Source organism: Diaphorina citri, unplaced genomic scaffold (genome assembly GCF_000475195.1).
Source record: "Diaphorina citri unplaced genomic scaffold, Diaci psyllid genome assembly version 1.1 scaffold762, whole genome shotgun sequence".
In the NCBI taxonomy this organism is placed as follows: domain Eukaryota; kingdom Metazoa; phylum Arthropoda; class Insecta; order Hemiptera; family Psyllidae; genus Diaphorina; species Diaphorina citri.
The window spans coordinates 114,880-141,959 of record NW_007378195.1 but is presented as its reverse complement, the minus strand read 5'-3'; the positions used below and the strand labels follow the sequence as shown (position 1 = coordinate 141,959).

At 38.3% G+C, this 27,080-nt stretch overlaps 4 protein-coding genes across 5 annotated transcripts; 2 read left to right on the top strand and 2 right to left on the bottom strand.

Moving 5' to 3' along the window:
• The first annotated feature begins 909 nt into the window (after window positions 1-909).
• Window positions 910-13,698, top strand: LOC103511887 (probable phosphorylase b kinase regulatory subunit beta). Its single transcript, XM_026825503.1, has 15 exons — window positions 910-1,194; window positions 2,175-2,189; window positions 2,646-2,709; window positions 3,279-3,448; window positions 4,168-4,348; window positions 4,438-4,579; window positions 5,048-5,054; window positions 5,503-5,506; window positions 5,870-6,046; window positions 6,930-7,102; window positions 7,712-7,914; window positions 11,040-11,177; window positions 11,555-11,633; window positions 11,783-12,052; window positions 13,069-13,698. Exons 1-15 carry the CDS (start codon window positions 949-951, stop codon window positions 13,249-13,251), a joined length of 2,052 nt encoding a protein of 683 aa, XP_026681304.1. The 5' UTR covers window positions 910-948; the 3' UTR covers window positions 13,252-13,698.
• On the bottom strand, window positions 13,501-19,765 carry LOC103511886 (U2 small nuclear ribonucleoprotein auxiliary factor 35 kDa subunit-related protein 2-like). 2 transcript variants are annotated; one of them, XM_026825508.1, is made up of 6 exons: window positions 19,496-19,765; window positions 18,932-19,182; window positions 18,597-18,740; window positions 15,255-15,481; window positions 14,563-14,704; window positions 13,501-14,026 (listed from the first exon to the last, which is right to left on the bottom strand). In XM_026825508.1, exons 1-6 carry the CDS (start codon window positions 19,748-19,750, stop codon window positions 13,759-13,761), a joined length of 1,287 nt encoding a protein of 428 aa, XP_026681309.1. In that variant the 5' UTR covers window positions 19,751-19,765; the 3' UTR covers window positions 13,501-13,758. The 2 variants fall into 2 exon arrangements, with proteins under 2 accessions (XP_026681309.1, XP_026681310.1); XM_026825509.1 differs by lacking the exon at window positions 18,597-18,740.
• LOC113468535 (UMP-CMP kinase 2, mitochondrial-like) lies at window positions 15,988-17,293 on the top strand. Its single transcript, XM_026825510.1, has one exon. It carries the CDS (start codon window positions 16,222-16,224, stop codon window positions 16,999-17,001), a length of 780 nt encoding a protein of 259 aa, XP_026681311.1. The 5' UTR covers window positions 15,988-16,221; the 3' UTR covers window positions 17,002-17,293.
• Window positions 19,766-20,548: 783 nt separating the features above from the next.
• Window positions 20,549-26,202, bottom strand: LOC103511877 (protein maelstrom homolog). Its single transcript, XM_008476620.3, has 8 exons — window positions 25,978-26,202; window positions 23,965-24,195; window positions 23,504-23,684; window positions 22,907-23,147; window positions 22,451-22,580; window positions 22,101-22,285; window positions 21,491-21,701; window positions 20,549-20,818 (listed from the first exon to the last, which is right to left on the bottom strand). The coding sequence occupies exons 2-8, from the start codon at window positions 24,161-24,163 to the stop codon at window positions 20,688-20,690; spliced, it is 1,278 nt and encodes a 425-aa protein (XP_008474842.1). The 5' UTR covers window positions 24,164-24,195; window positions 25,978-26,202; the 3' UTR covers window positions 20,549-20,687.
• Window positions 26,203-27,080: the final 878 nt, after the last annotated feature.

Sequence of the window (27,080 nt, the reverse complement as noted above, 5' to 3'; positions counted from 1 at the left end):
TAAATGTTCCTTATTCCTTATCAAAATTTGTTCCCTCCAGATTCCTTTCTTCTTTGCTTCCTTCGTGTAACATTTTTTTATTGCTTGAAGGACTTTTTCTCTCTTTCTTTCTATTTATACATATACATGCCGTCCTTGGGTAAAGATGTATTCAGACAGGCACCTCCCGTGATCACCTGAAAAGATAGAGAAAAGAGTGCATATTAGGCAACGATCATAAAATATACCCTCGCCGACCCCTTGCAAAAACTGTTGCTTTGCAACTATTGTAAAAATTTACCCCTTCCCACCCCTTACAAAAACTCCCACCAGTACTTACCATTACACGTTGGTCTTTATCCCATATTTTACTGGGTGTTAAAAGTTGACCTTCAGAGCTGGTTGGTTCAGGGTTGCAGGGTGTTGTTGATCCAAGTGTTGAATAGACTAGATGCACTTGAATTGGATGATGAGATTTGAAACTGGGTTGGATTCCAAAGTTTCAAGACAGTCATCGCATGTTTGTCACGAATGGAATAACGTCTGTGCTTTTTTGCCGATAGAATTAGACTACTCCCCCCTGGGTAGCCAGAGGTTTTCAGGAGTATCACTCGTTACAACTGCTCAACCAAGTATCCCGTTCCCAGAGAAAAAAAAAAAAAAAAAAAAAAAAAAAAAAAAAATCGAGCTATTTAACACTACCAGTAGTGTAGGATGTATTTTTTGTCTGTATAGTTAGAGGTAGGTACCTAAGTTGAAGAAGAAAAAAAACCTTGCCTGGTTTAGCCTGTGTACCTGTAAGTACCTATCAAGTGTATTTGCATCTAAAGTTAAACACCACCCCTAAAATTAATGTGCCCTGGTACTGGTAGAGATATGTCCCAATCAACATTTTTTTTTTTAACCAATTTTTAATGAGCTGATTGTGATTTATCCCGGCGTTTCTTCTTCGCAGATCCATGTATACCCATGTACTTCTACATACCTGAGGAGTTCGTCGAAATGGAGCGCCAAGAGCCAGGCTCTCAACCTCGTCTGCCCAGTGCGGAAGGTTCGGGCTGCACGGAACCCCTCTACCTTATGAATCAGGCCCTGTTTATAATGGCTCAACTACTGACCGCGGATCTGCTGCATATCAACGAGTTGGATCCGATTCGGCGATATTTGCCCTCGTATAATCGCCCGCGGCGCGGGGGTAGATATTCCGCCTTTCAAGTAAGTACTACATAAGATGGTCATTTCTCACGGAAAGGTTTTTCCTACTCACTCAAGCCAGCCACTCCCTATTTATCTAGGTATACCGACAAGTACAGTTGATCAGGTCCGCCTATGAGGTGTACCTGATTTTTGATAATGCTGTCCAAATTTACCAGAATAATGCTAAACGCTTGAATGCAAAGTCAACCCCCCACAAGGGAGACGAGGAAGACAATTTCTATTCCACACACTTCCTCTGGAAAATAGGTACCTACATTTTGCTGCTAAATGAATTGAAGGTACCTATTCTTGGTTATGCCGATATCAAAATTTTAGCAAAATGTTTGTAGGTACTTATTCCTCCCCTTTCCTTGACCTCGACCGGTATTGAACTCACGTCTGTCAGCTTACTAAGCACACCGAAAAACTTACCACTAATGGGTAAATAAGTTTCGGAGCCATCAAATTCATGCAAACTGGAAATTCTGAATTTTCATCTCGACATAACTAGAATTTTTCATACCGCAAAGTGTGGAGTCGGCTTTAGACCAAATTCAGCAGGTACCTGGCAAGGGTGCCTGAGAAACTTTGTTTGATAATGAGTGGCTGGCCTTATAAAACCGAATCCATAAACTTTATGTTTAAGGGGTAAAAACATTGTACATAATAATTTCAAACTAATCATTTCTCCTATTTATCAAGATCTTCAAGAGAGCTAAAAAAAAATAATAATGCATTTATTTATTTATTTTACGAGCTCTAAATACCTACCTCCTTGTAGCTGTAGGCAATATGCAGTTTTATTTTAACAAAAATTATAGAATTTGTACCACGGATGTTGTATAGAAATATTAGTACCTTTTCTAAACAACAGAACCTGCCTATGTATAGTTTGCTTTATTTGTTTCTTTCATGCTTCCTATTAATAACAGGAACTTCAGTAATAATCATGGCGTAAGTTTGAAATATTCTTTGAGCTTTTCTTTATTTGGTTACAGGCAAAACCGGGAAGCGTAAGTTTAACTTGTCATTTTCAGATGTGTTTAACAGGTTTAACTAATGTTACACCATTGATTTTCATATGTTTTACCACCGACTAACCAAAAAGGTGATCTTTGAGCGTTTTATTTTTATCTCACAAGTTGATGTAGTTATAGACTGAAAAGTTTGAAGTTTTTATTTATTTTTTGTCTGGACTGTTCAATATTTAACTAACGTCATTATTTTGCATGTTCAATGAAACAAAGTCAAACCTGTCTAATTTTGACCCGTCCAAATGGGAAACCTGGATAAACAGGGAAAAATCATACCCCTTTCATTTATCAGGACCGTATCCAGAATTCTGCCGAGGGGGGTTCCCGAGAGTACCTAATTTTGTAATTGGAAAACCTGGATAAGCGGGGGGGGAATAGCCGGTCCCTTAAATTCCCAATTAGACAGGTTCGACTATACTTGTTTCCTCCTTCCAGGGTACGGCTGCCACAGACCTGGTCGTGCAAATTGTTCTCATGGCGGAATCCATGCGACTTCAAGCCATGATGGGCAGAAAAACCCCCCACCTCGTTACACCAATAGGTAGTGTACTTTGGTGTTAAGCTCTCGTCATACGGCCAATATTATTTATATTTTTATTACAAATAATATTACCACTAATATTGACCATGTGATGGGAGTTGTAACACCAAGTACTTATTCTACCTATTCCCCGCCCAATGCTCACAGTGTTTGAGCCTCACACTATCTGATCTCTTCTCACATTTTAATCATATTGGGTTTACTCGCATGTAGAACACAAAAACACATAATTTACCAGTATCCCAAATACTCTCAATTTGTAACGTAAATTGAAAGCAAAAGGAATACCAAAAAACCTGAAAAAGAAAATGGGATTAGTAACATCCTACAAAGCCCTAACGAGTCCCTACAAGCCCTACAGAACCTGAAAGAGAAAATGGGTCAGTTTAACACACAAAACACAAATGAGAAGGTCTATGAAAGAAGAACCATTTCTTGCAAAATGTCCCTTTTCCCATAGACCTCCTCAAGTAGACATACGAGTAAACCCAACAAATTCAAACACTCTTCACACAAATTCTCCTCGACCATGATGGGCACGTACGGGATTCAAACCCAAACCCCTCACGAAGTGGAACCCGTACAGATTTGGTCTTCTAATGAGCTAGTCAAAGTGTACCAACATCTGGGCGTGAATAAGAAGCTCAAACTGAGCGGGAGACCGCCACGTCCCATTGGTGCTCTTGGCACAAGCAAGGTAATTCATTTTAATTCTATTTATTTTTCTAAACAGGCGCTTTAACACTGGAATACCAGGTCGTTCACTAGCCAAACGACGCCTTTCTTACCTGATCTCGGGAAGTTACTTTACAACTAACTGTAATTAAACTCACATGAAGGGATAAACGCTTCGATGTGTAAAACACTTCATCACAAGACATGATATTGTACCTGATCCACTCGACCCCAGAAAAGAGATAGGTACACATTTCCATCGTCGTCAAAGGTGTCGAACAAATTTAGGTGTTCAACACGTAAAGAAAAGAGAATTTGTTGATTATACTGCTCACATAAGGGGACTGTTTAGCCCTTCCTCTCCAAGCTTTGTTTATTTATTACTTTTTGGTGTTCTCGTGTTGACCCAGCACCTAAATGGGAAGTACCTATTGTGTCTCTTTGCGCCCATCTGATGAGAGGCATACAGGCATACTACGGGGTGGGCATGCTACGACACAGACCACATGCGTCTAATGTAGCAGTCGTTTCCTTGCTACGAACAACTTTCCCTTTTGAAAATCTCACGACACGCCACTGCTGTTTAGTATACAGGGTCAAATTCTTTTTGGTTCCTTGGTGTCTGACAAATGTATATTCCATTTCTTTTTGACCTTGTTTAGACTGCGGGAGTAAAGAGACTTTTCAGTCTCATGTCTCATTCTGGCAGGATAAACAAGGTATGTTCTATTCTATTCCCAGGTATACAGGGTGTGCGGTATGACCGTCCTGTGTTACCCGCTCATATTCGAAGTGTCCGAGTTCTATCTGTACCGAGACATGGCCCTCCTAATTGACGACATCAAGACGGAACTTCACTTTGTATCCCGCTACTGGCGACTATCAGGGAGACCTACTGTGTGCCTTCTGATTCGAGAGGAACATATGAGAGATCCCCAGTTTAAGGAGATGCTCGATTTGATGGCCATGTTTAAGAAGGGAAACTGCGACGGTATCAAAGTCCGGAGGAACATATGAGAGATCCCCAGTTTAAGGAGATGCTCGATTTGATGGCCATGTTTAAGAAGGGAAACTGCGACGGTATCAAAGTCCGAATTGGTCGACTGCAGAACCTGATCAATTCTTCCTGCATAGGTAATGACTCCAGGTCTGGGTAATTAACTAATTATTCAGAATCCACGGCAATGTAAAATAAAGCTCTTAAAAAAAAAGATTCGACTGCAGAACCTGATCAATTCTTCCTGCATAGGTAATGACTCCAGGTCTGGGTAATTAACTAATTATTCAGAATCCACGGCAATGAAAAAGAAAGCTCTTAAAAAAAAGAGTTCGAACAAACACACATATATTCATTTTTATATATTAGTGATTTTTTTTTTAATGTCCCAGAAGTCCTGTAAGATACCCCGGCCGTTCATGTCACTCATCCATTTAGTGGTCTTGCTCGGCGTAGCTTAACAAAAACGAACCAGAAAATAGCCTATAACCTTCACTCGAGTGCAAGCAATAAGTTCACAAAGTTTCATAGAAATCGGATGAGCGGTTTGGCCAGGCATAAAGTTCGAACAAACACACATATATTCATTTTTATATATTAGTGATTTTTTTTTTAATGTCCCAGAAGTCCTGTAAGATACCCCTAAAAAAAGAGGTTCTCGACAGAGAGAACTGTAACTGCTAAGGTCTTATCGTACCGAAATCGGAGAGAGAAGGAAGACAGGATATGAGAAAGCCAGCCGTTCCGAGAACGAACATCATCCGTTCAGGATAAAATCCGCCTCGGGCGGTAATCGAACCCGCGACCTAGCGCTTATAAAGCAGACGCATTACCAACCGAGCCAACTAGACTTGAAACCTTTTTTGGACTGCGGGAGTAAAGGGACTAGTCTCATTCTGGCAGTATAAACAGGGTATATTCTATTCTTAGCAGTATAAGCAGGGTATTTTTTTCTAATCTAATGTCTATTTCCTTCGTTCGAATTTAATATAATATTAATAACATCCTCCAAAGCCCAATGTGTATTCGTGTGATTAGTTCAAAGAGCCATTTAACCAGCCTACATTTATGATTTACAGATGGGTAATTGAAGCGAAAAAAAAAAAAAAAAAAAAAAAACTTAATAGGGGCAGTGTTAGCCCAGTGGTAAAGCTCTTGTTTGCCATGCAGAAGGTCCCGGGTTCGATCCCTAACATCGACAAAAATTTGTTACTTTCTGGTGTTCTCGTGTTGACCCAGCATCTAAATGGGAAGTATTGTGTCTCTTCTCGCCCATCTGATAAGAGGCATACTACGGGATGGACATGCTACGACACAGACCACACGAGTCTAATGGTACTGGAATAAGTATCTCTACAAAAAATGAAGAAGAAAAAATTTCGCATTACTGTGCCTTATGGCAACTATCAAAGTGATGCCAGTATGTTTGACTTTCTTCTTTTTCAGGCGCCTCGTACGAATGCCTTGGCAACACTGTAGAAGAACATTTGACAGCACTGTACAATCTGGCCGGCACTATGCGTTATTGGCGTGCGGTTCGTTATAGCAGCAGTCTGCTCCATTATACTGTGGATAGTATTTCTCCCTTCATTACTGCTGTGCTGGTTAACGGCAAACAGGTACGTGATTGATTCTTATCTATTGAGCCAGCCAACTTGGAAGGTAGCACACTTGCCATATACTTAAGTGCTAATGGTGCGTTTCCACGACTGACCTGTTGAACCGCGTGCCGAGAACTGAACTTGCTGGCCGATTCCAAATGCGTAGAAAGCAAAAGTTTAGGGCGTGGAAATTTTCCTCGATTCTGATTGGCTCATGGCTCTCGTGATTCCCATCGAGTATCGTATGATTCAAGCCGACTCCAGACTTTTCCAAAAGTCAAATAAATTTCTACAGGTTGATAATACGTGTTTTTTCATTTCTCTACTTTAATTATTTTACTCGTGTTTTTAATTTGTTGAACAATTTATCGAAATAGAATAGACTGACTATTGCTGAAAAAGGTCTCTACTCCATCAGCCCAATTTTATCAAATTGAAAGCAAAAGGGATACCAAAAAACCTGAAAAAGAAAATGGGTTAGTGACATCCTACAAAGCCCTAACAAGTCCCTACAAAGCCCTAACAAAACCTGAAAGAGAAAATGGATTAGTTCAACACACAAAACACAAATGAGAAGGTCTATGAAAGAAGAACCATTTCTTGCAAAATGTCCCTTTTCCCCCTTGACCTCGACCGGTATTGAACTCACGTCTGTCAGCTTACTAAGCACACCGAAAAACTTACCACTAATGGGTAAATAAGTTTCGGAACCATCAAATTCATGCAAACTGGAAATTCTGAATTTTCATCTCGACATAACTAGAATTTTTCATACCGAAAAGTGTGGAGTAATGGTACTGGAATAAGTATCTCTACAAAAAATGAAGAAGAAAAAATTTCGCATTACTGTGCCTTATGGCAACTATCAAAGTGATGCTAGTATGTTTGACTTTCTTCTTTTTCAGGCGCCTCGTACGAATGCCTTGGCAAAACTGTAGAAGAACATTTGACAGCACTATACAATCTGGCCGGCACAATGCGTTATTGGCGTGCGGTTCGTTATAGCAGCAGTCTTCTCCATTATACTGTGGATAGTATTTCTCCCTTCATTACTGCTGTGCTGGTTAACGGCAAACAGGTACGTGGTTGATTCTTATCTATTGAGCTAGCCAACTTGGAAGGTAGCACACTTGCCATATAAGCGCTAATGGTGCGTTTCCACTCACTCGGCATGATATTTTTTCCATTTGTTTAAATGGAAACACATTATGCCGATCGGCAGATGCCCAATGAGTGGAAACACACCATAAGGGTTCGATTCCCTTATGGTGTGGCGAAATTCATCCTAAACATAGAAGGTTCATTTTCGGAACGGCTGGCATTCTCCTATCCTGCCCTCATCGATCTTGGTGTTTAGGTATTTCAAACACAACGTATGTTGTGTAATGTGACATATTATGACTTTAGTGGACGGTTTGGACTAAAATATGACAAATGCGGTTTTTTTTTTTTTTTTTTTTTTTTTTTTTCGCACAAGGTTTCCTTCCGTTGTTACAGTCAGTTCCCTATACCAAACCTCTTGAAAAATAATAATAATAATAAATAACCTTTTTTATTATCCATCTGCGGGAACTATTTATACTGCAGAAGTAAGGGGACTTTTCAGTCTCATCCTAACAGTATAAATAAATGAGGTATATTCTATTCTATTCATTGCCTAGGTATTTATTTTCAATTCAATCCACAGTTGGCAGTCGGCGTGATTGGTCAAAAGGAGACCGTGTTCGACAAACCACTCAGCCCGTCTGAAATCCGCTCGGTGATCTACTCGACCATTCAGCCGTATGACGTCATTCAGGCAGTACTACAGCAGGAGATCGTACTGTATTGTGGTCGGCTGATAGCAACCAGTCCCGATATGTTCAATGGGATTTTGAAAATACGCGTGGGGTAAGAATTATTTCAACTGTAGCAAAAAATAACATACTTAGGTCCTTCTTCCTGGGAACGATACGATTCATTTGTCAATCCGTGCAAAGTGAAAGTCTGACAAAAGGACCTCTTTGTGAGACTTTCAGAATATAAAGAAAGATGGTAAAATCCCTGTTGTACGACTCGAGACAGTAATATTTTTTTTTTTTTTTTACAAAACAATATTTTTTTTCACAGGGAGGTTCACTGTCCGAGTTTTATTTCATGACACTATCCACACCTCCTTCAAACTTCTTCTCTAGCTGTGTCCACACATAGTCAACGCCATCGATCGACGTCGACTGAAACCATTCTCTGCCTCGACAACATAGATTCACCTCGTCGATCGACGGCGTCGTCTATGTGTGAACACAGCTTTAGGGATAAAATAAAAACAATCAGGCTACAGCCAACAATGGACGGTTGTTGGCGTTTTACCATGTCTAATATAGTTTGAATACAACATCATTTCTATGATCTCTCCGATTGAGAGTATTGCCGACATCCAGCTGGGCCGGGGAACGTTTATAAATAATATCTTTGTCATCTCTCCTTGACAGAGTGTTTCCTCCCTCTATTTGGGCATTTTGGGCTGGGGATCTTTTGAATAGAAATTTATCTCTTCTGAAGAGATTGGTTTTGGCATTTTGGTCGGCAATACTATCAATTCCGGCTTCTAGCTGGCCCGGGGAACGTTTGAATAGAACGTCCCCCTTTTTATCCCTTCTGAAGAGATTGGTTTTAGCATTTTGGTCGTCAGCGCTGTTGATGATATCAAACGGAGGAGCGGAAAGCACAAAGGCCAGAGAAGCCAGAAGTACCAGTGCTGAAATCTGCCTCTGAAATAAAGTAGATGCCTCTTTATCTTTGAAATATATGACCTTGTTTATAGACTGCGGGAGTAAAGGGACTTTTCAGTCTCATTCCGGCAGGATAAACACGGTATATTCTATTCTAGATGTGAACTTTTTTGGTGAACCAAGAGCCTTTTTGCAACCACAGCATTACAAAGTGCCTTTTCCTAGTCCTTATTGTAAAGTCCTATCAACCACTGGTTGCTACTAATTTAAAGTAGCTTCAATAAAGTTCTCTGCCTTCTTTTTACATTTACTCGGTCGACCCCAATTATATTCCCAAAGTTCAAGTAATCCCCCTTCTTGGGAACATTTTAAATCCCCCTTCTTGGGAACAAAGTCCTATCAACCACTGGTTGCTACTAATTTAAAGTAGCTTCAATAAAGTTCTCTGCCTTCTTTTTACATTTACTCGGTCGACCCCAACCATATTCCCAAAGTTCAAGTATAATAGTTGTTATTTACTTACCATTTTCAAAGTTCGTTGCGTGGGTAGATAGCTGCCTTGTAAGACCAGAAATAAAAATATATCTGCAAAAATGATCGAGTTATGTTTTTTTGAAATCAATACTAATCCGTTGGCGGACCCTGTATAATAGTTGTTATTTACTTACCATTTTCAAATTTCGTTGCGTGGGTAGATAACTGCCTTCACAATATACTCGGAATGAAGTTTTTATTAGGTATTTTATAAACTATCGAGATCCCCCTCTCACATTTGCAATAAAAGCTAATTAACACGTGATGTGTTTTGTTCCAATTAAAACTGCTAATATAGATAGCACCACTATTAATTAACGAATATATTACTAGCTAATTAACACGTGATGTGTTTTGTTCCAATTAAAACTGCTAATATAGATAGCACCACTATTAATTAACGAATATATTACTTTTTTTAATTTACTAATTACTTATGTACTTGGTAGTGCTTTTTTAGAATGTGAAATTAGGACTTGTATGTAGTCCCACTTTCATATTACATAAGGGATGAATCAATCATTTCCAACAATAGTACTACAGTTAGGGTTAGGGTTTTCACTAAAACAAATATGTATGTTGAAAATTGCTTAGTCGAGCGTAGGTATATTTCGGTAACAATGTCATTAGAAGTGTCCACCAAACGCATACCACAGTCCAATACAAGCCCCGGCCAAAATGCCATTGACAATCGAAATATCCTTGGCACTAGCGGTGGATTTGATATGATCTAGGAAACACGCGACCAGAAACAAAACACCGGCAATGGTGCCCTCATAGTTTTCCTGGAGGACGCTGAGTACTGCGATGGCCACACATACAACTTGCGTTAGAGTTTCAATCAGTTTGCTATCGATGTTTCTCATGACGAAATCCACGGCATATAGGATAGGAACGATAAGGAAGACATAAGCCATCTCTTGTTTCATACGATAAATACCGACAGCAACGCCGACCGCGGCGAAGGCAGGCCCGGCAACGTACGCCACATCGTGTGTTATTCTGTAGATCTTGTTCACATCGCTGTTGTTATTGAGAACATTGGTGACCACGCCTGCTATGCCGTACACGATGTAGACCAAGTACGCCTGAGATATCCAGAAAGGAACCCCTTGAGAAAGTATAAACGCAGCTACAAACGCCAAACCCAAATGTGTGCTCAGAGAGAGTGTGTCTGCCATGGTTATAATGTATGTGTACAAAGAATTTCAAGTGTTGTGAGTTAGTGGAAAAGAGACTGATTCGGAGTCCTAATTTGGACTGGGAATTTGGAAATGTTTGGTGATTTTAATTGTAGTGATGCGAAAAATTTAGTTTGTGAAAAATTTTACTGGCTAAATTATGCATTTTGATTCTTCTAGTGTGGGACGTTTTCATTACTCACTAGCCGAAATCCCTAAGGCATGGCCGTTCATGTCACTCATCCATTTAGTGGTCTTGCTCGGCGTAGCTTAACAAAAACGAACCAGAAAATAGCCTATAACCTTCACTCGAGTGCAAGCAATAAGTTCACAAAGTTTCATAGAAATCGGATGAGCGGTTTGGCCAGGCATAAAGTTCGAACAAACACACATATATTCATTTTTATATATTAGTGATTTTTTTTTTAATGTCCCAGAAGTCCTGTAAGATACCCCTTTTTTTTACAGAACTTCTGGTACATACTGCAGTGAATTTAATATAATATTAATAACATCCTCCAAAGCCCAATGTGTATTCGTGTGATTAGTTCAAAGAGCCATTTAACCAGCCTACATTTCTGATTTACAGATGGGTAATTGAAGCAATCAAAGTGTACTTGGAAATCATCGGCAAAGATGTGAACGCGATGTATAACTACAGTCCCTTCGAAATTCGTCAGCTCCTGTGGAAAGTGCTCAATGTGAGAGAGTGGGCTGATGAAGAACAGTAAGTTAAAGATTGATATCCTCTTAACAGAACTCTTAACACAAACAGAAGTTCTCTTAACAGAACCACAAGCTTGAAGTTTTTGTTTGGGGATTGGTAACTTGTTTTAGTGCTCACACTTGGTAAAACAAATCAAAAAATTACAGGAAAGGCCAAGTTTCCTTTCCTTTTGGTTTTATAAGTGCTATACCATTGTGATACCCGTATGGGGGAAAAGCATTGAAAAGTGATTCTTATTTTATCAGTATTGTTTAGAGCTTTAGAGTAAAGAACTTTAGAGGACAATGTAATTTTGCATAAACGATCTTAGACTGTAGATACATATCCATTGTGAATTGTAAAGTTCACAATCGTTTTCTCCTGTTTTCCATCGCCAGTCTCACAGTTCTCCAGCTGCGTCGTCTAGAGGGTTGCTGGTGTCGGGTTCCTTCTCACTTCTACAACCAAGTGTGGGACATCATGATCCGAACCCCCGAGGGTATCTCCGTCCAGGGGCATATTCTTCCTCAGCAGCCCACCCTATCCAATATGACCCAATCTGAGCTGACCTTTGCGCTTGTTGCTGGTGTCGGGTTCCTTCTCACTTCTACAACCAAGTGTGGGACATCATGATCCGAACCCCCGAGGGTATCTCCGTCCAGGGGCACATTCTTCCTCAGCAGCCCACCCTATCCAATATGACCCAATCTGAGCTGACCTTTGCGCTACTCATCGAAGAGATCCTCAATCACATCACCTATCCGGAGTACCGCCAGATCATTGTCGAACTGCTGTCGATCGTGTCGACCATTTTGCTGCGAAATCCCGAACTCTCGTTTCGCAAACAGTTGGACCTGGACGAGCTCGTGAACAATGCATATCATATGTTTTGCAAGGTAAGAAAAGAATATGCATATCATCGGGAAAAGTGTCCACGGGCCAGACCTCGAAAAATGTACGGTTCGACCGCTATTGAACGCCAAATCTTTGAAAAAGCTCAAAAAGAGTTCGCAATGCTCAGGCCTTTAGATTTCAGTCAAAGTCGCTCGAACTTGGCACAGGGATTCGATAAATTATGTAGATCAAATATATCCTTGGGCCCTGTTTCCAGAAGGTACGGTTCGGCCGTTATTCCAGACCAAAGTTCCGCTATTTAGGGCTATACAGGGAAAAAGCTCAAAAGGAACTAGCGCTTTTCACGACTTTACCTTTAGCCACAGGTCGCTCAAATTTTGCAGACAGCTTCGTTATTAATTTCCAGACCAAAGTTCCGCTATTTAGGGCTATACAGGTTAAAAGCTCAAAAGTGCTTCTCATGACAGGTCGCTCAAATTTTGCAGATAGCTTCCATAAGTAATTAATGATGATCAAAAGTGTCCGCCGGCCGAACTTCGAGAAATGTATGGTTCGGCCGCTATTTAACGCCAAAACTTCGAAAAAGCTCAAAAAGAGTTCGTAATGGGTGGGAATGACTTTTCCAGGTCGCGTATAAACCCTGAATCACATGGGCAGAAATCTAAACAATATTGTTATCGAGAAGTTAGAAATCTCTTTTCATTAGCCTTCTTTACACAGTTAGTACAGTCATATATAGTATAATGCTTTCTTTGGACTACAGAATTAGGACATGAAGTCCCTTTATCCCAACAGTTTAATATTGTACTATTTGTACTACTTTATGGTTCGTAGATTCATATAAGCTTAATCCATCCCTTGGGCTTTGGACTACAGAATTAGGACATGAAGTCCCTTTATCCCAACAGTTTAATATTGTACTATTTGTACTACTTTATGGTTCGTAGATTCGTATAAGCTTAACCCATCCTTTGGGACAGTTGCCCTTACACCTAAGCCTCAGAGTGGGCTTTTTGTGTATGAGTGGTTAATTCAGTAACTGGTTTGACTCATACAGGACAACAACATCGAAAGGAAAGACATGAAGAGTTTCTATGCTGCCAAACAATCCATTACAACAGGATATCTAGCGCGGGCTGTGGTCAATAATGTACTCAAGGGTGGAGAACTGGCAACATCTTGCTTGGATAGTATCGATGGCACTCACGAGGATGACTTGCAACACTGTTGCATTTCGTAAACAGGTAAAATCTACTAGAGACACAATGTACTTGAGGTGTATTTTCCTTGCAAGAAACTTTCGGAAACGGACCCCGTTCCCTTTTGGAAACTGGACTTGTGCCTGTACTAAACTATAGGAAATCCAAGAGGGCGCGCCTTCAGAATCGGTTGTTCCCGAAAGTTTCCCGCAAGGAAAATACACCTATGGTTAGCGCGGTGGACTTCGGATGTGGAGGTTGGTGATTCGAGTTCAAAACAACAACTAAAATCTAGCGGCTCTTAACGGCCATGCACAAGTTACCAAAAATATCTAATTAGTATTTTCTAAACATGAAAAAGATAAATGTTCTAGTCTTATAGATCTCTATACTTAATAACTTACACTTTATCTTGTCTTTATCTCGTCTTGTCAACTTTATCTTGTCAATTAATGCCAAATATATTTTTTCACTCATTTATTTATTTATATATATTTTTTTTATTTATTATTCTTTGATTACGGCGCGGCGTTTTACTTTTCTTTGATTTACCTTTTCTCTCTTGATCTATCTGAAGTATGTTTTCGTTTCTTGTGTTTATAATATTCGTAATCACAATTGTCACTATCATGTCTTGTTCTCTTCTTATATGATGGAGATCGCGATCTCCTTTTCTTCCAATCTTTATCACGCTCTTTACTTCTGCTCTTGTGTCTAGATCTTTTCCTTGCTCGTTGAGTTTTGTTTCTAGAATCGTTTTCATTTTCCGACACACTATCACTGGAGTCGCTACTGTTCCAAGCCCATGAAGAGTTTCTGTGGAAGAGAAGAAAATCTTTATCAACCTGACCTGACCGGATCGGAAACTATTCACACAATACCGCAGACACCTAAATCAGGGTTCACACTTATGGAAATGTGGACATGGTGGGAAACTGTAGTATCACGTCCACATTTAGGAAATGTTGTCGTACCCACAACATTGCCTGATATTTCCAACCTAAGTGTGGACTCTGCTTTACAAATCTAGATACCAACCACCCACACACAACATTGCCTGATTCTATCGGAAACTGATGTATTAAATGTGCTCTCGACTAGACTGGACAAGACATAGTTTTCTCCAACAACTGAACAAAAAGGAGGACCGCAAATCAGATAATCCCTTGTACCTCAAAAGTCTTTACTGAATTGTGTCTCTTCTAAATGGCAAGTATTGTCTTCTCGCCCATCTGATGAGAGGCATACTACGGGATGCGCATGCTACGACACGGACCACATGCGTCTAATGAAGCAGTTGTTTCATTGCTACGAAATAAAAACGGGGATAAAATTATATGTTCAAACTTTACCTTTTCGACGTGCTAACAGTTGTAGATCTAACAGAATCCTTTCGATCCAAATCGGCTTGTGCGAATTCGGAAGTAGGGTTTCGGAACACGTGAAGAAAATTGCATGCTCCTCCTTTCGGACACTTATTTCGCATAAATAAACCTGCACAAGAAGAAAAGTATAAGTAAAAGGTATAAAGGTCGAAGTTCCAATAAAACAGAAAAAAATGCAATTTGGTCTACAAGGAACGTTTTCAACCATTTCCACACACATTTAAAATTGAAAACTGCGATTATTTCTATGTGCATTAGGTGTTAAGGTTCGTTTTGGAAACAGCTGGATTTCTCCTAATCTATCCTCCAATCTTCGATCTCGGGACAATAAGACCTCTGTTGGTCCCATTATCCCGCTTACTGGAGTTCCTTCCCTCTATCAAAGCTCTCAAAAAAGACTCTTGAGTGAAAGGTAACCACTAGACGAGGTTAATGCCGGACGCGTTCTCTACCTAACCCTAAGAGCTCCATTATTATGTGGTCAAATTCTCAAATAAATGAGGATATTGAGGATAACTCCATGCCTCGGTTAGGATCGAACCCTCGCCCTCCTGTTTACCATGCGAGCGTCTTGGCCACTACGCCACCAAGGCAGGCATGTTGCTTTATCCCGACAGTACCCCCTGGACCCTAAAGTACCTACTATTTAATTTTCTCACCACACATCGCTTTCGACCACAAAGGCACGTTGCAGAATTGCCCTCGTATTTGTTTGCCTCCATAGAAGCGTCCAGTAAGCGCGTAGAATGCCCTCAGTGCTTCTCGCTCATTGGAATAGCTCACGTACACATTGCCTCTCAAATGGGGTGACTTGTTGCAGCATACTTTGAATTGGGTGACTTGACCCAGTGAGCGTAACTCGGGCAAAACATCATCATAGAATTCACTGTAAATCTCGTGGTGGGGGGGGGGGGGGGGGGTTGTCATTTAAGGCCTTTTGGTAAAGCCTGCCACTCAAAATCAAAGAGATAACAGGATAGTAAAATGCCAGCTCTTCTGGGATTAAAACTTATCTGTTCAGGATAAAGTCTGTCCCAAGTTGGAATTGAACACAGGAAGCACTGAAGCAGGCATGCTTGACATTTTAAGCAACACTTGAAAAAACTTACCTTCCCATGACATGTAAAGCTATTCAAACATTTGATCTCCCTCCATTGGTTTTGAGAATTCCTTCTTCCCTTTTAGCCTTTTTCTGCTTTTTCACCTTCCTCTCAATCCTCTCTTTCTCAGCTTGTAGTAGATATTTTTCAATTTTTTCTTGTTTATTTTCATTTTTGATTTTTCAAATTTCACCGCCATTGGTATACCAGTGCCAGATGAAAAAATTCCCTACAAATTTTCCCACGTAGAGAAATTTCCCTGCGTGTTCAAAAAAACGCAAACTTCCGCTTTCGGCGCTTTCGTTTCGCGTAATCGCGTTTCGCCGGTTATCATCTTTGAGCATATGTTGTGTTGTGGTGTTGAACAGTTGAACAACTATTAGCAACTGATAACTGATTAATCTGATTGTCCCTGAGGATTATCCTTTTTACTTTATCAAATTCCACCCCAGTAGTTACCAGGTAGGTAACTTAAAACATCCTAGATTCGTGCTTCAGTGAATGCAAAAGGCAAGAATTGCAAGAAATGAGTTCCAAATATCAACTGTTTGCACAATATCCTTCTCTGGTATCTGTTTTATCAATTTTGAAATCAGCACAGTACTCCTCTCTACCAGAGGTTGAAGAGCTTCTCAACATTTACTCAAGAATAAATGAAACTAATGATCAAGATTCAGGTGTTGGAGATGACAGGAAATATCCGTTAATTGTATTTGAAGGGTTAGATGGGTGCGGGAAATCTCACACAAGTCAAACTGTGGCCAAGAAGTTGAAGGCAAGTTTGAAATCTACACCTCCTTCTTCCATCATGTCTCTACGAGAAAAATTTGATGCACATGATTCATTACTACGACGTGCATACTATTCGTTGGGGAATTACATAGCTGCCCAAGATATAAAACAAGATCTACAAAAACAACCTGTTGTGATGGACAGGTTTTGGCATAGCACCTCTGCATATGGAATGGCTAATGAATTGGTGAAAAATTCTGATCTTAAATTACCAGATGAAGATGATGACATTTATTCCTGGCCCAAGGACTTGATGAAACCAGACTTGGTCATTTATCTTACAGTTTCAGAGGCTATCAGATTACAGAGGCTGTCAAGAAGGAAAAATTTCACTTTGGAAGAAAATGAGTTGAAGAAGAATGCCAAGTTTAGAGAATTACTGACCACCATTTACAGAAATATGAACAATCCTGAGCTTGTATTTGTTGATAACTCAGAAAAGTCTGTACATGAGAGTTCTAATGATATTGTTGAACTAATTCATAATTTACCCATGTTTAAACATTCACTTTGAGCTTGTAAATAAATATTCCACTGCATTTCCCACTCCCAGCATCAGAAACAGAACTTGCTTTTTGTGGTAACTCTGTAAACCCAATGAGAAAGTTTGAAAAAAATAAAATCACAATAATACACTGTAAACATTTTTTTCCCCCTTTTTTTATTCCCAAAACAAATCAAAACATAAGTTTAAGTCTATGAAAATAGGGAAGTGGGTACCTATAGGAGTAATAGATTGCATAATCATGTCCCTACATTTCCCACTCCCTCTTCAATTTTAGTTGTCTACCAATGAAATATTCCCATAAAAGTAGGTAGTTTCAAAAAATATTTCTGATCAAATATTTTGCAAAAATACATATCTGATTGACCCTAAATTTATTCAAACCTCTTGGTGTGATGTTTCACACATAAGGTTATGTAAAGTAAGATATCAGCTCTCCAAGACAAGACAAGGCTTTTACCTTTTGTCTCCTCTCAATTTGGGACAAGTCTTGCATGAGGAACAACAAACTTCAACTTAAACTTTGTTCAACATGTCTACCATTTGTGGAAACTCAAATTGGTCCAACACAAAAGAGAATAAATTCAGATTTGGGAAAACAAGTTTGTTCCTTAGCTTTACAATGTAATAACCCCTGTTACATAAGCATTTTCTTGATTTTTACGGCATGCTGATTGGAAATTTGTTATCTAACTACACAAATTAAATATTCCTAGGTACCTTAACTAACAGACCAGTATTTTTTTCCTGCCAAAAATTGGTTCATAAGTGGTCAGAAAAAGCTTTAAAATGTGTCAAAAATCAACATGATTCACAAATCACGAATTTTCTGAAACAATTAACAATAAAACCTGTTTACCTGTAAAATTAAGTCATGGAACGCATCCTGAGTGTTAACAACACTTCAATGAACACAGCCTAACCGTTCAATTTACTTTTGTAATAGAAAGTAAGAAAATCTCTCAGCTGTTTGTAGTCTATAATGAATGACACACCTCAAATTACCTTTTTCTAGTAGTTTGTCCCTTTCTTGAGCTTTTAGTTTCCTTATTCTTGAACGTCTACATTTTTTTGCTATTTTCCTCCATTCAGAATGTCTGCAAAAATATACAAGTATAGGGAGATTATAAAGACTTTCCCAGGGAATGGCTTCTTCAAAAGCCCCTTAAAATATCAATATACATACTGAGCACCTATTTTTAAAAATATTTTGGGGGATCCCGGGCTTAAAGGGGGTTTTTTTTTTTTTTTTTTTTTTTTTTTTTTTAAGATATCATTATTATTAAAGATGTACTACTTCTACTTGTCTTGATAGTGCAATGCTTAAAGCATTTGTAAGCACTAGGTCACTGGTTCGATTGCCGCCCGGGGCGGATTTTATCCTGAAGGGATGAGGTTCGTTCTCAGAATGGCTGGCTTTCTCCAATCCTGTCCTTCTTCTCTCTTCGATTTCGAGACAATAAGACCTTATCAGTTACAGTTCCCTCTATCAAACTTCTTTTAAAAAATGTACGTATGATAACATAAATAATCAAAAAGAAAGTTCCTTCAGAAGCAGACTTTTTCTTTACCACTTTTTAAGTTGGTAACAAAGTCCAACTTACACAAAATACTTGTGCATCTCAGTCTCATCAAATTCCAAGTTGATATCTGTGTCATATTCCCGCACACTTTTGTTGTCCATTGATAAATGTGTGAAGAAATTGTTCAGGAGTAAGGTTTTGCTCACGGAAGGTTTAATGTGATTTCTGAAATGGCGAAAGACAGGGAAAGAAAATGATTCTGGTTCTCTATCCCTCTCTAAATTGAACTGTGGTTAATAAAATAATGTTAAATTGTCACATTCCACCTTGATTCAAAATCATTGGTATTATTAATTCAAAATTTATTAATGGACTTTAAAAATATGGATGATTATTGTAATAATTACAATGTTTACCTTGAACAATGGTCGAAAAATCGGCATGCTCCCACTTTAGAATAGAATGGACACAGTTCCTTGTCAGGTTTTGTTTCTACATTGGTTCTGAACCCATCTGGTAACTCATTGCAGACACCTTCTATGAAATCTTCAATACTCTTTTTAAACTCTTTTTCTTGAGCTTCCCTTTCTTCTTTTTCTTGTCTGTTCTTTTCTTCAATGTCTCTGAGTCTCTTCTGCTCCTTTTCCCATTCCTCTTGAATAAGCAACTGTAAGAAGGGAAAGAAAGTATTTTCCTCAATCACTTCAATCAGTAATGTACATACATACCATCTAAGTTGAGGACCTTCCTTACAGTACTTTGATGGTATTCTTACGATCTGCTTACATCAATACTTGTTCATATCAGCTACCTAATTCAGCTGTCTAAAAAAAATGTCAAGCAATAACAATGAAATCAACACAAAAGTTGCCCAGAAAACCTTAAAATTAAACATTACTAGTCAATATGGTACCAAAAAGAAAGTAATAAAGATGATGATCAATTGATGAATTGACCATGGATGAAGAAAAATAATTTACTTCTTGTTTTGCCTTTTCAGCTTTAAATGAAGCTATTTTCTCTTGATTTTTCTTCCACTCCTGCTGTGCTTTGAACTCTTCTTCAATCCATTTTTTATGTAGTTCTTCTTGAATTCTTTGTTCTTCTATTCTGACAAATAATTCCAAGGCTTCTTGTTCTTTTTGCCATGCTAGATAAAAAGATGATTTCTGGTTCGCTTCCTCCTCTGAAAGAAGAAATTTAAAGAAAAATGACACATTAACCCTTGGCTTCATGATTTTTTAGTTTTGATTGAAATTAATTTATGTCATAGTTTTAGTGTCACTGAGTAAGGGGAAAAAAAAAAAAAAAAAAAAAAAATGGAAATTGTGCCCATCCCATCCTGGGCAGTAATATAAAAGTTAGTATAAAAATATAAAATGTGTTTTAACAACTAACTAAAAAACTAAATAAATTGGAATAATAATGTCAATGCAACAAAAAACTAATGTAGGTCATATTCATAAGACTATAATCCTAATGTTAGTAGGCAACATAGGTAACTGAAACTGAACATTTTAAACAAAAGGAACCTCAATAAAAATACAACATATAGGTACCTGTTGAAAACACAAACATCTTCAACTAGACCATTTATGTCTATGTCACTTCAAATTCAACTTGAAAATAATAATAATAATAATAATAATAATAATAATAATGAACTCTTAAAATTAGAGAAAAAAAAACTTAAAAAATTAAATTTCCGTGTTCACAACTGGAGAAGTGGAAGTAAAAAAAAAAAAGTAGTAATGCCTACATAACCATAATGTCAAAATGTCCTCCTCTCATGCCTTAGTAAAAAGGATATTTATTATTTTGTATTCAAAAGATATTTTATTTCTTTATTGAGTCTTCTTCTTTGCCTTTTCCCATGTTCAGATGGGGTTAGTGTTTGTCGTCGGCCTCTCAATCAGCTTAAGAGTGATTGCTTTGAGGCCAACTGGTTTTGGCTAAACAAAATCTTCCGAGTGGGATACCCTTTGCACTCAACCTTTGCTACTGATATAGCGTGAGGAAATTTGGACTAGTCTTCTCCCTGTTTATAGTCCCCTAGCTAGACGCTGATCTACTCTCTGTTTATTGTCCCTCAGCCAGACTTATTCCTCTATTGAGTAAAGATCAATAATAATGTGTAATGGGCTAATACTATAGTAAGCTTATCTTTAGTCATTATTTCTTTCCAAGTGAGAGATGCTTCATCCGAGAGGGCAACCCTCTCTCAGAATACTGGTAACTGGAAGCAACAGAACCTGTGTCATCACAATCATAGCCATACTCACTGCTGCCATCAAATTGTCTCTCTGTAACATTAAAGTAGTAAAAAGAAAACAAAGTTAGTTTTATTCACCATTAGTAATGCTTTGTCTGGCTAGGGGATGTTAAACAGAGAGTAGACTAGCATCTGGCTGTGGGACTATAAACAGCTAACCCTAACCAGCCTGGCTAGCTGGGAGTTCTTCAAAGGCTTCTCTCTGCTTTTAAAGACCAAGTACAAGTCCTCACGATGGTTGACTGCGGTTCAGGACGAGCCTATTAAACATGGCTAGAGACCATCATCCCGGTGTATGGCAGATACAAAAAGACATCTCTCTTTAATCTGCCATCACAATTCGGCGAAAGCTAAAGCCACTACAACAACTAGTAATGCTGCCGCTTGTTGCTTCTCATTTGTACTCACTTACTGAGTGAACCCTTGAATTACAAGCACAGTAAAAAAGCTGATAAAATGTTGCAACTGTAGAACATGAAAAAAGAAATATTGCCAAAATTTCGGAAATGAATGTACTAAATACATAGCTGTATTGACCCAACATTACAGAGGGTCAACTCCCATACTTTTTTGGTACCTATCTAAATACCTATCTCTTAAGTTACCTACTGTTTACAGTTTTTCAAAATTGTCTGTGATTAGTGGTTGTTAAAGTCCGAGAAGGGGTGAAAGTCCGATTTTTACAGAGCAGAAAAAAACTTGCCTGATTCTGACAGGACCTCTTCGTCATCATCTCCATTGTAGGGACTACTGGACTGCCATCGTGTGTAGTCGTTTAGAGTTGCGTTGAATGGCATGTGCTTGCCTGGGATCATCGGATAGCCCATGAACTTGCACTGGTCACAGATGATATAGATCCAAGAGAGACATCGTGAACGACTGCACTTGGGTATCAAATCACGCTCATCGTGCCACTATGGAAACAAACACATTAAAGTTAGAATTTACCTAGAGGACTAAGTGGTCGTTTATTTTATTATTATTATTTTTTTTTTTTTAATGCATAAACCAAAAACCAAGTAGAGTGTACGACCGTGAAAGCTACCTAGACGCTTAACATAGAATATACCTTGTTTATCCTGCTTGAGTGAGTCTAAAAAGTTCCTTAACCCCAGCAGTCTAAACAAAGTCTTATGTATAGATCTTGTTTAATTATAAATAATAATAAAATAGATAGCAAAGCAAATGATTATGAAAAAAGGGGAGGAGGACTTATAGACACGCGTTCGCACACACACGCACACAAACACCTATCACGTGTGTATTCTCAGCAAAGGTTCTCATGATTGTAATACAGTCTCATATTCATTTACCTGACAAGCAATCTTGGTTGATTGCAAGTACATATCTTTGCGCAGTATGGCTTCAAATACTTGTTCATCCAACAACTGAGCATGGTGGGGAGGAGTGGAAGGGTCCTTGTGTTTGAGCTCGCGTAGCAGTTTGGACAAATCATACAGCTTGAAATATTTCTCATGAGGGTCTTCACAGTCGGTATCTGAAATAAGGGAAGGGAGTTGTAATTTTACATACTACTTATACAAAGTATAAGAACCATATACGTACATTACAACCTCAATAAAAAGTATTGGAATTGGTCCAAAAATTTTAGAATTAGGAACTGGGTGGAAACATCCGTTCTAGGATAGCCTATCAAACTTACCATATACATTAGCAGCAGATACAATCAAGTTCAAGAAAGAACGGATGGCGTTTCTAGAAGTAATGTCATTCACATCATCATTCATTGTGTACAGAGGAAAGCTGGCTCCGTCCAAGGATCTGTGTTTGTTCTGGAAATAAACCAAGATTAATTTATGTATTAGAGAGGTAAATTTTTGATGTTTTGAGGTATTTTAAACCTAAGTTGATCCCTCCCTAGCTGATGATGTTGAAGGCGTCGATTACCTATTCATATACCTCAAAACTCTCAATCTGTTTAACCTAATATAAACTAGGGATATCAGCGCAAACGACCTACTGTACGTAGTGTTAAAGTGCTTTAAAGGAAAAAAAAAACCTAAGTTGAATAAATATAAATTATTTTAACAACCAACTTAGGAAAACCTGATGAATCCTTTGCTTAGTTGGAAATATTGAGATAAAAGAAGTTTCCTACCTTAGACAAAAATTTGGAAATGTCTCTGTAGACATTGGGCCACTTCTCTAGCTTTTCAGAAAAATCATACAGAGGTATCTGATGGGTTCTATCACTATGGATTTTGGAATCTCCTTTGGTTCCAGGAGGAAATTCATACACAGGGAAGCAATGATAGGAATCTATGAAGCCATCTTTGAGTGAAAATCTAGCCAATGCAACTTCTGCTGGAACAAAGGAGTCCTCATTGATCTTACAAAACCTGAAAATTAGCAAGAAATTTGAGTAATTTAGTATTTCAGGTGATAAGACTGGTACACAGTCTACAATTTTTTCTTACAATCAGAACAAACAACAAAGTAAACAGCTTTGCCCAATACACAGTCCATCAGGGAGTGTGAAACACAATTTTTTTCAGGTGCAAAACTAACAGAGAGTGCCTAGTGCTACAATATTCCTTCAGGTATAAGTATATACTCTCAAAAGATAAAGGGATACCATACAGGACTTCTGGGACATACTGTATACTGAAACATGTATTGGGAGTAAGAAACACATGAGTATTTTTTTAGGGAGGACATTCTTTGTATCTATATCTACTTTAATTTGTTTACTAACCAATTAACATGGATAACAACAATTTCCATTGGCATAATAATGTTAATATCAAAGTTGAAAGCCTTCTCTATTTCCATAAACTCAATTCTCTTCTTCTTCTCACTTTCCAGCTGCTGCCTTTCAATTACAGCAACAGGAATTCCTTGTGATGTCAATTTCTTATTTTTGTCAAGTTTAATACCTGAGGAGAAACACATCAACAATAGACGATTATTAACTACATTCAATGTCTAAAATTACTTCAGATTCTAGAAATCTAGAACTTGGTAAAAATGATTTCTAGACTTTGACCTCAACATTTTATCAGTGTAAATATAAATACTTACACACATGGACCATGGACCTATTGATAAATAGTAGAGTATTTTATGTTGGATAAAAGAAAATTAAAGAGAAGAGCCCCCCCCCCACACACAAAATAATAAAATTAAGAAATAAATAAAAATGCACCAATAACTTACCAGTCCATTCAGATTTTGCCATGTCCTTGTAATATTGTTTTTCGTCTTCACTCAATTGGTCGTAAAGTGGTTTGCAGAGTACATACAACGCCTCATCAAATGGCAGTTTGAACTTCTTTTTGTGCTCATTTTCCATTTCCTGTCGCATTTCATTCATGAACATCACCATTGGTGTAGGCTTATTCCTCCCCTTAGGCATGGTTGTTGATCAAGTGTACCTGGTCAGAGTCTCTGAAATGTGATAAATGTATATCCCTTCTTATACAGTAGGTTGAGGACCAGGTGGTCACCCAGGTGAAATTCTACACATAGAAAAAGAGGTGATTATGCAGAAGCCATGACAATGGAAAAGGAAGTCAAAGGATTATCATACTTGAAAAGACTTGAGATCACAGGTGCTTCAAACTTAACTCGAGTACGAAAAGGTGCATTTGCAGATAACTTAAACTTGGAAACTTTGACACTCAATAAGAATCCAAAACTCAAGATAATCGAGGAAGACGCTCTTGTAGGATTACCCAACCTTTACCATTTAAACTTGAAAGAAAATGCCTTTACCAGTTTTTCAGAGTCTATGTTAGCATGGCCTGAACTGAGAACTATAGATATTGCTGAGAACCCTATTGAGTGTGGGTGTAACATCTTGTGGCTACGGGAGATGCTAGTCAGACGGAATACTTCAGCAGTGTTCTGCAACTCCCCTGCTCCTCTTAAATATAAATCCCTCATTAGTTTATCCGCTGAGGATCTAGGCTGTGCGTTTAACGATACTAGAAAGCAAGGCTGAAATCCTCAAGATTTGAGGAATTTCTGTAAAGTTGTAAAAAGGTTTTTTGAGCTTTTTGCGCTGAACCGCTGAACTTTTCCCTTTTCTCCCAAAAACAAAAAATGGAGAAAAGAGCTTCCCTATATATAGGGATAGCGTTGGAGACCCTGCTGAGTCCTAAAAATCTTCTCCCCGGTCCCTAGGCTCGCTGATTCCCCTCTCCCACATAATTACTTTCCGTAGTTCCCCTTCTCTCAGTTGAAGAAATATTTTTACCCTCTCTCTAACTCCAATTACAATACGAAAGGAGAAAGACAGAGTAACTCTCCAGATTGAGGATTGAGACTAAAGTCTCGTACAGCTCTTAGTTCTTCGTTCTTTACACCATGGATGCATGGTTTTAGTTCAGAGTTACGCCATCTCTTTCACTCAAATGTAGAAAGAAAAAGACAGAAAACCCTCGGTCTCGTACAGAATACGGCTGGTTATTGTTTATTGTATAGGGAAGGGAACTAAAGAGCGTTTTGAGCGTTTTAAAAGAACTACTCTTGAGCCAGGTGGTCACCCAGGTGAAATTCTACACATAGAAAAAGAGGTGATTATGCAGAAGCCATGACAATGGAAAAGGAAGTTTTTTTTTTTTGTATTTAACCTAACTGTATAATAACATTAATAACTGCTCTAATTGTGAAAACTCCTTTTTGCGTTTAATCTAACCCTATAATAACACTGGTCACTGCTTGTTTGTGCCAGTTCCTTTGGTAGCAATCTTCCACTGACATGACTTCTGCACAAGTACCAAAAAAGGCCTATGATGAAGGGGGGGGGGAACATTTCTTTTAGCTTTAGCATATGATATTTGTGATTGTCCCTTAGATCAATACTTCAGACAAAATGATATATATGTATAATTTTTTCTTACTGGGATTAAGCCCACCCTGGCTTATCTTCATGTCTCCCAGGGAAACATCCTGGCAACCCTACCTGTGACCTGTGAGAGAACCTATGGCTTACATGGCTGTGCTGCACCCACATAGGTAAGACTGTGATCTCATTTGTTGTGCATTGGCTTTGCTAGAGACATGTGGATGCATCACACCTATGACAATTAGGAGGTATAGAATACTTGTATGTGGGTACATAGATTCCCAAAATGTAACCCTAAAAATCAGAGCTCCTGTGCTTGCATAAATTCATAAGCTTGTCAACCCCTGTTGTAAAGTACTAGAGTATACAAGTATACTCACCAAGTCAGATATTTGATAAGAAATACTGGTCCTGGGCGGAAAATACTATCTTGAATGTGATTTGGTTATTAGCTGAATGTGAACGTACGGCAGCAACAGTTGAAAGTTGAAAGGAGTTTCAATGAAAATCAAACTTTTGATTTGAAACACAAAAATATGGAAAGGAAAAAGTCAAAAGTCCACACTTCCACAGTCAAGACAAGGTCCCTCGAGGCAAGGCAAGGCAAGAGCGGCAGTGTTGTCAGATGGCTTCAGTGAAATTATACTAGATTCGTGCTAAAATTATACTAAAATTTGAAAAATTATACTAAATCACTCAAAACGACCGCGGACCGCGAAATTTAAAAAAATCTTAGTACTTTTGGTCCATGGAAGTTAAGCAACGTCGAGCGTGGTTAGTAATTGGACGGGTGACCGTCTGGGACCTACTCTCACGACGTGATGTTGGCCTTTCCCGGCCCCACTCAGGCTGAATGAGATTTATTAGGGCAGTTGGTTAAGGTAGGCCAACGCCCTGGAAGTGATTTTAATTTAACAGACATTAAATTAAAATCTCTGCTCTGGCCTTTGGAACTATCAGTTAAATATCTAACTGATCTCCCTGACATATAGGTAGGTACACTTTTTTTTTTTTTTTTTTTTTTTTTTTTTATAAAGCAAGGGTCAGAGCCCTGTTTATTTACAAGAATAAGAAATAAACAATACATAATATATGGTAAATAAGGGAAGGTAGGTACACTTAATTCTATTAATAAGTTTTTTTTATTAACAATATTAATGTTATTATTGTTATTTATTCAACCATATTTTAGATTTATTCAACTAGGTGGGTGCCTATTTAGTACTTATTTTACTAGATATCTACGAGGCCTGTTTCATTATTATTATTTTTTTTTTTTAATCCACCGGTCGCTGCAAAAAAAAAAGGTTTTTTCCCTCATGATAGATTCTTACAAATTATACCAAAAATTATACTAAAAAAAATCTAAAAAAGTCCGATACTAAAAATTATACTAACAGGTTCAAATTATACTAAATTTAGTATAAATTATACTGATCTGTCAACACTGAAGAGCGGAGAGCGGTCGGTCGGTCGGTCGAGA